Below are 12,500 nucleotides of genomic sequence, written 5' to 3'. Positions count from 1 at the left end.
TCTGGGTCAGTATCTGGAACCAAGCTAGCTTTGTGTTGGTATTGTTGAAGTGCTTAATGGTGATATAAACACAGTGCAACAATCAATATATTATGCTTTAGATTTACACAAGTTATTACATCAATCTGCTGCCCTGGTTCTCTCTTGCTTCAGCCTCTGGTTCAGCCCATAAGTCATTCAGTAAAGATATTTTATGTTGCCATTTCAGTAAGTGGGTGAAGGTCATTGTAGTATTTGGTACTCTGTGTCTTCCATGTGGTGGATGCACCTTGGGCAATCAGCATCTACTATCAGGCAGATTCTGTGTTGGTACCGCTTTATGTCAAAAATTCAAAGAGTATACTGGTGAACAGGATAGAAAACACCCTTGGACAATGGAACACACTAATGATGAAATCTGATTTGTTCTATTCTAATCTGCTCTATATTTTGTTCATATTCCATATTAGATCTGCAGAACTGAGCTATTAATAATTACTTTATACTGGATCTCCTATATTTGAACATACCATTCACATAATCCAAACATTTTCCCCCATAAAAAACTACTACTATATTTGACCATTCCTTCAATGAACCAAAGACTGCAGTATACAAGGACAACAAAGCCATGGTTGGTTATCTCAGTAAACATCCCACATTTAAAAACCCATGACACTTTTATGATTCAGTATTATATGGCGTTTGGAATTTCTTTTAGTGAAATTGTGATCATGGACCTAATGAATAAAGCTCAAGAAAAAATTAAAGGAAAATAGTAAGTCCAACAGAACTTGAAAAAAATTACTTAAAGTGAGAAAGTGGCATGACCTGGTTACTCGATACAGTGGCTACCAAAGGCTAATGTGGTGAAAAAGAATGAAAAAAAATTCTACTAAAAGATCAAACAACTGAAAAAATGTGGTACATAAGAATACCAAATCAGAGAGGAAATCATCATATCAGACTAAATCAGAGAATATCACCCAATCAGAGATAACTGAGTATTTGCTAGGTAACTTATGATAGAAAATCTAGGTATTAAAACTACTTTTACATGGTTCCCATTGGTGATTAGTTACCCATCACATTATTATGATTTGGCAACACCAGTGAGCCTCCTCCAATCATTTTTTTTTTTTTTTTTTTTGGGGGGGGGGCTTTTCTTGGCTACAAGTTCTCAGTTTTCCGATTCTATTTGTATCAAGTTCGGTTTATACTGAACCCAATTTTGTATACTACCCAGTAATAAAAAAAAAAGTGACGAATCCTCATTCAAGACTTGCAAAATTAATTTTACTACAGTACCACAATTTAGTATCAGATATATCTATTTGAAAGAAAAATAACATAACCTACAATTCAGAGACTTTAACCTTTGATTTGGTGATTTCCTCCCTGATTCAGTCAAAATGATGTTCCTGTGGATCTGAAGAAATTGAAAGACTTTTGTTGGTGTAGATTATTGGAAAATAATTAGCTAGTGATTGTGTTTTGATAACAGTTTTCAAGTAAGATTTTGAAAACGTACATGAAATATCACACAAGCATGACCAGCAGAACATAAAGAACAGCAGTATACTACACAAATATGTACAACCTACCCCTTTTACTACACAATACATCCTCACAAAAACACATCCATATCCACATCACAAAAGAAGCTCTTCAAGAAATACTCCAACAACCACCCAACATTAGTCCCACAGAAAAATCTCTCTCAGGTGAAGCAAGAACTCGACTAACATGCTTGCCTACAGGACACCATTCAGCTCTGACAGTTCCAGCAGAGAATAAGGTCTGCCCACAGCATCACTGCTGTAAATGCAACCATCATACATAGGACACTACCCTCATCCTACACTGCACTGCACTATCCTCAGACAAAATCATTTTTTTCCTTGAGTGATCCACCCCATAGCTGTTGTTGGTTACCTGGGAGCTGTAGGTCTCCTATAACGAGACTTGGTGCAACAAATTAATCGATTCATAGGTATATGAAAATGCATCCCCCCTCCCCTTACAAGGATGATGGTAGTCAAAGAATACCACACCCATCCAAAAATCCATCTGTTCTTCCCATCTTTGCGCCTCTTGGATGAGGGGTCATCCATGTCCTTGCCACACTGGTCAATATAAGGCAATGCAGGAAGACATAACACCTCCACAACAGGGCCCAACAGCTGCCAAGTTATCTTTTTTCCTTCATTATATGGTAACCCACCTACCCCTGCCTTATACAATTTAGAATTACATGGAGCAGACAAAAAGAACATCACTTCAGACAGTGTCATTTCTTCATTCATCTACGACCATTCTTCATTCACACTTATGTTTTGTACTCTTTCTTCCTTGCTCAAAAGGGCATTCCTCTTACATTCAATTAACAGTGAAACAGTGAATGCCAGAACTATACACGAGTTAAAAAATAAATTGGATGTGGATAGATACAAAAACGGGTCACAATGAGTATAGCTCCCATCCCGTAAAATACAACTAGGTAAATACACCCTTCACTCCATCCATCCAATTCAATTTTGGTCTTCCCCTCAAGTTCCCTCCATCAATAGTTCTTTCCATAAACTATCTGCCAACTTTCCACCCTCGCTGCATCCCCTCCACATTTCTCATTCCATCCACACTTCAACACCCTATTTCAAACACATTTAGGGTCTTCTTTTCAGCATCCTTGAAACTCCTCATACACTCTTCTCTCTGCAATAATTCACAGATACTTTTTTGTAACATTTCATTTCTCCAAACATTTATTTACTTCCCTAACTCTATAATTCACTTCCACCTCCATTCCTTCATTTCTTGCTTCACAACCAACTTGGTAAGTCCACTTTCTCCAGCCTCTCGCCCTTTAGACTTACCTCCAACCCACCCCCCCACCATTACCCCTTATAAATCACATTACCTTACCTCAACCCACATTAACTTTTAGCCTTCTCTAACATATTCTTCCAAACTATGCCACAAACTGCTTCAGTCTATCCTCCAGCTTGCAAAACACAAGCACAGTGTCATTTGCAAAAAACAACTGGCTCACTTCAAATTTCACTTCCTTCCCCTCACTAACTCCAAACCGCTACCAAGTACCCTAGCATTTACTTTCCTCATCATTGAACAACCATGGTGACATTGCACATCACTGACACAGCCCCACCTTTACTTCAAATCATTTACTTTCTCCACTTCACATCTCTATTACTCATTTACAAACTTTTGAATAACATAAACAAACTTCCCCATTCTACACAACCACAAAACATTCCATAATATCTCTCATCAACCCTATCATACACCTTTTCCAAATTCATAAGAGCCATGAAGACCCTTTGTCAACAATTTTTCATATTTCTATTTACAAAAAAATTTATCTATTCATACTTTCTCTTATACTCACACTGCTCTTCTCCAATTACTTCCTCTTTTCTCCTCTTAATCCTCTCAACATAACCCCTCTAATGCTATTTCACTCATATTTGTCCCCTTTCCCCTTGTATAGTGGGACTATACATACACTCCTCCAGTTCACCTGAACATATCAACAATTTATGCATGTAATTACCATTATACTGGTCAGTCAGTCCTCTGTCCCAGGCTCACTTACAGACTCCCACCTCCCTGGTAACCAGCTATGGCTGCTGGGTGTGACCATAACTCACTCAAGGAAGAAATAATCTCTTGTTGTTGTATCTTTTCATGATTAAAAGGATGACTTGTATTCTCTCACCAAATATATCCAATACATTTACCATGTACCAATACAACAATAATAACTAAAATTGTATGAAAGAAAGTGTTCAGAAGGTCCCTACCCTGTGCATATTCATTACTAGGTCTCAAGTACTATGTTACTGGTGAATTAAAGAGTATGGCCAACAAGTAAATATCCGGGGGAAATAAAGTGTCACAAGAAATGGGTACCTAGGGGTGAAAACAAAGCAAAGACTGCATAAGGGAGTGATTGTGCCCCACTGGCACAGATGGAACAGCCTTGGAATTTGAAGTACCGTAGGCAAAAAGGAAAAGCCTAAATATGTTCGAGATAAAGTGTTTCAGAAATACAGTAAAGGTTACTGAGATAGAGTGAGGAATTTGGAGACAAGGTGGACAGCAAGGGTGGAAAGGGGGCTAGCAGAGAGAATTGATCAAAGAATGCTGGGATGGTTTGGGCATGTGGAAAGAATAAGTGAAGAAAGACAATCAAAAAGTATGGAAAGCAGAAGTGGGTGGAGCCTACACTGGATGAAGAGGAATGGCTTTCAAGGAAGGAAACCGGCAAAAAACAGGTATAAGTAAAGAGTGGTTGTAAACAGATGAGGAAATACCTGACCCAAAGGGATTTCTTCTTGTCTGCTCTATGTATTTCTAAATGAGGAGGTGGAGGAGGAGGAGGTGATGGTGGTTATGGCTGTGGTCATGGTGGCAGTGTTTGTTGTTGTTGTTGTTGTTATTGTTGATATTGTTATTGTTAGTGGTGATGGTGTTGGGGGAGGGGGGGACCATGTAATGAAGCAGTTGGGGTATACAACTTTCAGCTGCCAAACCCTAATGTAGTGCTGCTTCTTGCTGCACTGCATCAGACCCAAGCAAGTGTGATGGAAGACAGGGATGACCCTTCATCCATGAAGAAATAAGATGGGAAGGATATATATATATATATATATATATATATATATATATATATATATATATATATATATATATATATATATATATATATAATTTTTTTTTTTATGGGTGCATGATGGGTATTTTGACTTATCCAACACCCACGAAGGAGAAAAAGGGCATTTAGGTGTATGCCTGGAAGAAAGGTTCATATATTCCTACCAAATATATCCAATATAACCTCATGTCATCAAGACAAGACAATGTACATTAAAAGTAGTACAAAGGCTGTCATGGGACCAGGCTTATCGAGCATGATGATAGGTAAATGGAACAAATATTTAATGAACATATTAGAGGTCCAAACCAGAAAAAAATTGTGAAAAACTGATCAGCATGACAAAAAAATAAATAAATATATAAATAAATAAATAAATAAAAATTGGGATGAAAGATTTCAATGATGCATCCAGCATGAACAAAATAACCCATGCATGTCTATTCACACTACAGTAAATACATGCATACATGCATAAGCATATTAGCATTACATGATCATAAACATTTACATTCATAATACACTGGATCCTTTATTTACCATAATAAAGCAGGAACCCTTGGGACAATTATTTGAATTGTCCAGTTTCAGAAGCAAGTGAGGGTGCAAGTAAATTTATGGGAAAAATTTATATATATATATATATATATTATAGTGAAAAATCCAACATATACATATGAATATGCTGCCATTATGGATCTAGTCTCCCTCACAATCTAGATGTTCATGCAAAACTAATGTGAAGGTTGGAGGGCATCAAAGTCAAAGGGAAACTAATGTGAGGGTGGGAGGGTATCGAAGTTAGTGGGAAACTAATATGAGAGTAGAAGGTTATCAAAGTTAATAGAAAACTAATGTGAAGGTTGGAGGGTATTACAAGGGTCATTGTGTGTGTATGCATGTTTACTTGCATGTTAATACACTACTGTATACATTACTTTTTCACTGACGTATAAACACGGATATACAATGCTAAAATGAAGATTGGAAGAAAAGAGGAAGAGAGGAAATAGAATAAGTGGAAATAAAGGAAATGGAAAGATAAGAAATGGAGAGGAAATAAAAAAGAGGAAATATAAAGAGGAAATGGAAAGAGTGGAAATGGAAAGAGGAAATGGAAAGAGGAAATGGAAAGAGGAAATGAAGAGAGGAAATGAAAAGAGAAAATAGTGAAGTAGAAAGAGAAGAAAGAGTAGAAATAGAGGAAATAGAGGAAATTGAGAGGAATTGGAAAGAGTGGAAATGGAGAGCGGAAATAGAGAGGAAACATAGAGAAGGAATAGAGGAGAAAATAGAGTGAAGAAAACAAAGTGGAGAAAATAGAAAGAGGAGAAAATAGAGTGGAAAAAACAGAGAGGAATAAATTGAGGAGAAAATAAGAGAGGAAAAATGGAGAGGATGAAAAAAGAGAGAAGAGAAAATAGAGGAGAGAGGAAATAGGAAACTGAGAAGAAACAGATGAAAGAGGTAGGAGATGAAAGAGGTAGGAAATGAAAGAAAATGATGAAAGAAAAAAAAGAGGATATAGGAAACATTATAGAGAAGAAATAGAGACAAAACTCAGAGGAAACCAACAGGAAACATAGAGGCACCAGAGAAGACCAGAAATAAAGAGTGTAAAGAAAGGAGACAGTAAATGAAGAGATAGAAAAGAGGAGACAGACCAAAGAGGAGACAAACAAGATAGGAGCAACAAAGAGAAGGGGAAAAGACTGATAATAGAGAGGAAAGAAGTGGAGATAAGGAAGAGGCAAGGAAAGAGGAGAGAAAAAAAGAGGTAAGAAAAGGAGATAAAAAAGAGTTATGAAAGAGGCAAGAGAGAAAAGAGAAAAGAGAAACTGCAATGATACTAATATCTATGTTCATGCATTTAGTTTTTGTTTTATTTTACTCAAAGGTAACATGGCACACAAGACAACTTAACTGCATTCGGCTGTATGTTATTAGCTGAAACTACAATGCTCTATACTTTCATACTCACAGCTGAGATTATCTCGTTTTATGTACAGTCAGACCTCTCATTAACGGACGTTAATTGGCTGTGTTTGCGGTGTTTTCGTTGTTTTTGGTGCTGTTGTTTAGTGCGTGCAATCACTATGCCACCCAAAAACCACTCCAAAACACCGAAAACACAGCAAAAACACCGCAAACACAGCTAATTAACGTCCATTAATGAGAGGTCTCACTGTATGCCTCAAATAAGTAACAACACAGAATCAGCCCGTCACCAGACACTACTTGCAATGTCAATGGCTCATGTCTTGCATTGTATGGCAGAAAATCATAAGACATCAGGATTGTACACATAACAACAATATATGGTTTTGACTAACTTACTAGGTTTTTGAAAAGGTTGCAAAACTTTCTTGGCAACAAAAAGGCAAATTACTAAAAAGACTTGGTAAAAAAAAAATAAAAGTGTACAAAGAAGAGGAGAGTAGGGGGTGGAAAGGGAGCTGGCATAGGGTTGATGAAAGAATATTGGGATGCTTTAGGCACATGGAAAGAATGAGTGAGGAAAGACTAGCAAAAAGAGAGTGGAAGACAGGTGGTTGGAGTGAACTGGAGGGAAAGAAAGAAAATGAGATGGATGGATGGATGGATGGATGGATGGATGGATGGATGGAAATATGGATGGGGTGAAGGGGCCCTTGAGCAAAAAGGAGAATGTCTGTAGACCAGGGAAAGGAGAGGATAGGTGTGAATGGAGAATGGTTATGACTAGACAACAAACTGACATGGCCTGAATGGGGTTTCTTCTTTTACTTTCACACGTTTCACACAAGATGAGGAGGGAGGGCTGCTAAGTACATGAAGTAATGGGGCCCTCCTGCAGATCTACTGTGTCTTGTTGGACTGCTTCTGACCCTAGCAGTAGATGAGGGACAGGGATACCCTTCATTCACAGGCCCAGACAAAAGAAACAAATGGGTGACAGATGGACATGGGATGGGTGTGGATAGATATATGTCTTGGCCAGCTACCTCCCTTATAAAGGGAAGTTTTAGGTGTATAGATAGATGGATAGATAGGTAAATACACACATAAGTTTTGAATATGCATTGGTGGTATGGTCCCCATACAGAGTGAAGAATATAAGCCAGATGAAGAAAATAGAAATAGCAGGAACCAAACGGGTTCCCAGTCTAGCAGATAAACCATATAAGCTGAGACTAAATGCAATGGATCTGAAAACATTGAAAAACTGAAGAGAAAGGTGATACAATTACAAAAATCTGGTTGCTAATGGGGAGAGACTACACTGGCAGACAAGATCTCTTCATTTGGGATGCGAGGCCTTTAAGAGGCATAAATACCTGGAATAACTTGAGTGATGTAGCCAAAGCTGGAATACATGGATTTAAATATGTATGATAATTGGGGGGAAAAAAAGATATAACCCAAGTTGGAACCATACCTATATGAATTTGAAGCTAAATACAATAAATTTGAAAGTAAGAAACAGGGCCCCCATAAGCATTGCTCCTTTCCTGTATATTACTAATAGGTGAACACACACACACAAAAACTCGACCTGGGAAGAAATGAGTGGAGTCCCACAAGGTTCTATATTGGCTCCGATAATATTTGCCATATATATAAATGACATGAATGAAGGTGCAAAATATTATATGAATTTCTTTGCAGATGATGCAAAACTACTAAAGAAAGTAAGTACAAAAGGAAGACTGTGAATCACTACAAAGAGACCTGGATAATAAAGTCTGAGAATGGAGTCAAAAGTGGGAAGTGAATTTCAACATCAAGAAATGTAGTACAAGGGAATTTGGAAAAAGTAAAAATTTAATAGCAAGTAATATAAAATTGGTACAAAGGAAGTAAAAAAAAGTTAGCTTAGAAAGGGACCTAAGATTAATTATCAGCAAAGACATGTCATCAGACAGGCATATAAACAAAATAGAGAAACCTTCAATTTACTAAGATCAATGAAAGTGGGATGAGGAAATGGTAAAGAAAATATTAGTCACTCTGATAAGACCAAGACTGAAGTATGCTGCGACATTATGGACACCCAGTACTAAAAAGAGGTCACATGAAGAATTGTCACCCCAGAATGCCCACATGGGGACAAGAGAAACACAAGAGGACATGGAAAGAAAATAAAAAAATATAGCTACAGAAGAGATCTGAAGAAAAAGTTTTCCACATAGAGTGGTGGACACCTAGAACAAACTGGATGAAAAAATAGTGCACAAAAACCATTCATGAGAAAGAGCAAACTAGACACTGCAAGATACAAAGGCGGGACACCACAAGCATAGCTCCCCTTCCTGCAAAATACAACTAGGTAAATACATGAAGAATTGTCACCCCATGAGATCCCACCTGAAGAACTGTCACCCCATATGCCAAATGTCAACAGTGGAATAAAGATTAGGTTAAGTTAGGTTAGGTTAGGTTAGGTTAGATTAGGTTGTTAGGTTACATTCGGTTAGGTTGAATGAAGGTTATGATCATTGTCATCAACTTATACAAACGAAGAATCATAAACCCAGGAAGGCCCACATGAAGAATTGTCACCATAGGAGGATAGCCCACATGAAGAATTGTCACCTTGTCGAAGTCTGGGGTGACAATTCTTCATGTGATCCCTAAAAAGAATGTAAAGAAATTAGAATACAAAGAGCAATGACAAAGATGGCACCAACACTCTCCAAATTGACATACAAAGATTGTCCAAATTAGAACTACCAACCCTGGAACAAAGAAGAGAAAGAGGATATCTACTGACCATTTACAAAATTATGAAAGGGATGGAAGTCCTAGAGACGATTTATTAATGTGGTGCACGAGAAAGACAAGAGGACATGAAAAGAAACTCAAAAAGGATAGTTACAGAAGAGATCTGAAAAAGAATAGCTTCCCACACAGAGTGGTGGATATCTGGAATAAACTGAATGAGGCAACAGTATGTGCAAATACTATACAAGAATTTAAAAACAAACCTGATAGTGAAAGATACAAAGACGGGTCACTATGATCAAAGCTCCCTTCCCATATGAAACAACTAGGTAAAATACACACACTCAGATGATGGAACATGCACTCCATAACAATCAACCTCCTTCATACATCGGCCCTACATAAAAATCCTTCCCACAATGAAGCACAACACTAGCACATCTGTATTTAGGCTCTGATCCATCACCACACCAAAGACACTGAACACCTCATCCTATACTGTTGTACACTACAACATAATATCTCTTCCTTGAGTGACTTTTGGCCCAATCCAGTGGCAGTTGATGTTTACTACATCAGTCATGAGTCTCTTGCAAGACATGGGACAATGACTGATCCATAAAAAGAGTACTGATCCCAGAAATCTTAATAACCACCTGCTTTCCATTTCTCCCAATTTATATCTTTGCTATTAAAATAATCTATCGGAATAATGTTTTTGTTCAGTAATTTTCAAGAAGACATGTGTTGACAGCATTTGTTAATCACCATTCCATGCCTTCGTTTTCAATACCTTTTTATCATACCTTTTGTTTTCAATTTTCAAATTTACTGCTTCAGCCTTTAATTCCCTCCATATTATTTCATTTTTTTAACAATTATCATCATCCCACCTCCTTTCTTGTCTATCCCATCTCCTGATTGTGTAACTACAATTTCCCAGTTATAGGTCTACATTTCCCAACAGTTTAGTCCCAACTAAGCAAAGAATATAAGGTTCATTTACTGACTTAACTTTGTTAGCTATCCACACATGTATGCAAATTTTAATTTTCTTGTCCTACCTCCAGAACATTGTTGCACTCCATTTTTTCTACACCATAAAAACCATCTTGTTTCTCTTATTTGGTTTCTTTTTGTTCTTAAATTTGTTTCCTTTACAAGTTTCCTTGTTATCTTTCTTCTTCAGTAGTATCTTTTCTAAATTTGTATTAATCTATTGTCTTCCAAGACCTGTTGATAATTACCTTGTTTGTCATGCTTGTGTGTGTGTGTGTGTTTGTGCAAGCATGCATGTGCATGTGTGATTGTACACAATCCGACAGAACATATATATAAATATAGGTAAACCTGTAAATGCATGGATTCTAGGCGCACATTTTCAGTTTAACATAAGCCAACTTATGAGGTACTTTATTCCAATTATGGAAGTATTTGGTAGTACTATAGATGTCAGGACTGCAAATTTCCCATTCAAGCAGCCCACCATGCTCCCTGGTGCAACTCTCAGCCAATGATATATACACTCTGATGTCATATACAGTACACCAATGCCATTATGCAGATAGGCAATGCATCCAGTTGTGTTGAGTGTTTTATATTCTCCTGTGTTGTTATCATGTCTTAACCTCTTAATACAATGATAACACCTACATAGGCATAAAGAGGCGCGAGTGAGTATGCGTGGATGCCGGCATTGGCATCTTGATATTTATTTTGTGGTTGTAGCTGAGTGACCCCTGAATTCTTTGAACAGGTTTGATCACATTTTCTGTGTTTATTATTACTCAAAGTGAAAGAAAACAAGTAATACAGCAATGACTTTATATTTTACAATGCAAGTACAGTAAACCCTCAATATAACGGATCTCAATATACTGGATATCGGGTATAACGGACAAAAAATCTGATTGGACTACCCCTCACTATAATGGATTTTCATCCATTATAGCGAGGGATCCTTGGCTATAACGGATCTTTGAATATAACGACAGAAATGTCCGCACATCGTCCGTTTTGTCGAGGGTTTACTGTAGGCATACAATGTTGCACGTGAGAAATTGACTTGTACTGAAGAGGTTAATAATACATTAATCCTTTACAGGACCCCCCTCAAAAGGTAGACTGCTAAGCCTCGGAAACCCCCTCTTATTATCATAGTTTCTTAAAAGAAAATTATTCTCCAAGTAAGCAAATTCTAAGCGTACGTCTTGCGCATTTATAGGTTCACCTGTACCTGCTACTTTTCCCATTTTAAGTCAGGTTAGAAACATTTGGTGACAAGTTTATTTACAATGGCTGAAAAAATAAATAAAATAAAGGACTTCATCTAATAATACTACAAATAACTACAGTAGCTGTGAAAAAGTTTTATTATTGTACTTATCTACTAAGAGGAACATCTACTACTTCTGATCCCTTACATCCTCATGGGCCTACTGCAGCTGGAATAACCAAGTTTACCATTTCATCACACCCCCTACACTCCCAGGCACTCCCAACTCACCTAAAAAATCATATTCCATATATACATTTGAGTAAGATATTATATGTTGGTTACTGTGATTATGAGATGAACAATTAGTTATCTGCCTGTCTATTGCCCAAGCACTAAGTAGTAATGGTGATATTAAAAGAAAATTGCACTACACAGCTGCAGTTTCCAATGGAGAAACAAGAGAGGAAAGGAACAATTATGACTGAGAGCCATCATCACCTCACAATTGCTGCTGCCTTACCTGCCTATGGTGGCTCCTTAGGCAGAAGACTCTCCAAATAAAGACACCCAGATGAACAAGCAAGAAAAAGCCGGCAACTTGAGGACACAAGTCAACGACCACCGCATAAAACCCAAAGCCTACAAGGGACACGAGAGACATGGCACAACTTGTAGTCCACCAATTACTTATCGCATGAAAAGATAATGAAATTAAACTGCAAAGATGGTAGCATAAATATACTGTCCATCATATATATTCTAACTTTTGTGACTACATCAATGTTTTCAATGGCATAGAACCTGAATGATCTATTCCCAATATTCTGAACTTTTAATGTGCTTCAGTCCCATTCATCTTTCTATGAGGTTTTGGGTCAAATCTCTCCAAACATGCAAAAAAAAATCTATAAGTGTAAATGC

General features: G+C 37.3%; 1 protein-coding gene across 9 annotated transcripts in view; it reads right to left on the bottom strand.

Annotated features, from left to right (window-relative positions):
* The window catches only part of Hipk (Homeodomain interacting protein kinase), a 110,226-nt gene that overhangs the window by 68,663 nt on the left and 29,063 nt on the right, over positions 1 to 12,500 (bottom strand). For 6 of the 9 annotated variants that reach the window (XM_076174641.1, XM_076174638.1, XM_076174639.1 and 3 more), the window contains one exon: positions 12,100 to 12,218. The exons of 2 other annotated variants lie outside the window; for them this stretch is intronic. In XM_076174641.1, coding sequence (XP_076030756.1) covers positions 12,100 to 12,218 — 119 coding nt within the window. Of the gene's footprint in view, positions 1 to 1,355; positions 1,378 to 12,099; positions 12,219 to 12,500 lie in introns of those variants that run through there. One more of the 9 variants, XM_076174645.1, reaches the window with a different exon arrangement.

This window comes from Oratosquilla oratoria, chromosome 36 (genome assembly GCF_046742065.1).
Source record: "Oratosquilla oratoria isolate Oo_2021 chromosome 36, ASM4674206v1, whole genome shotgun sequence".
Classification (NCBI taxonomy): domain Eukaryota; kingdom Metazoa; phylum Arthropoda; class Malacostraca; order Stomatopoda; family Squillidae; genus Oratosquilla; species Oratosquilla oratoria.
The sequence above is the reverse complement of the archived record's forward strand: the minus strand, read 5'-3'. Positions and strand labels throughout refer to the sequence as shown.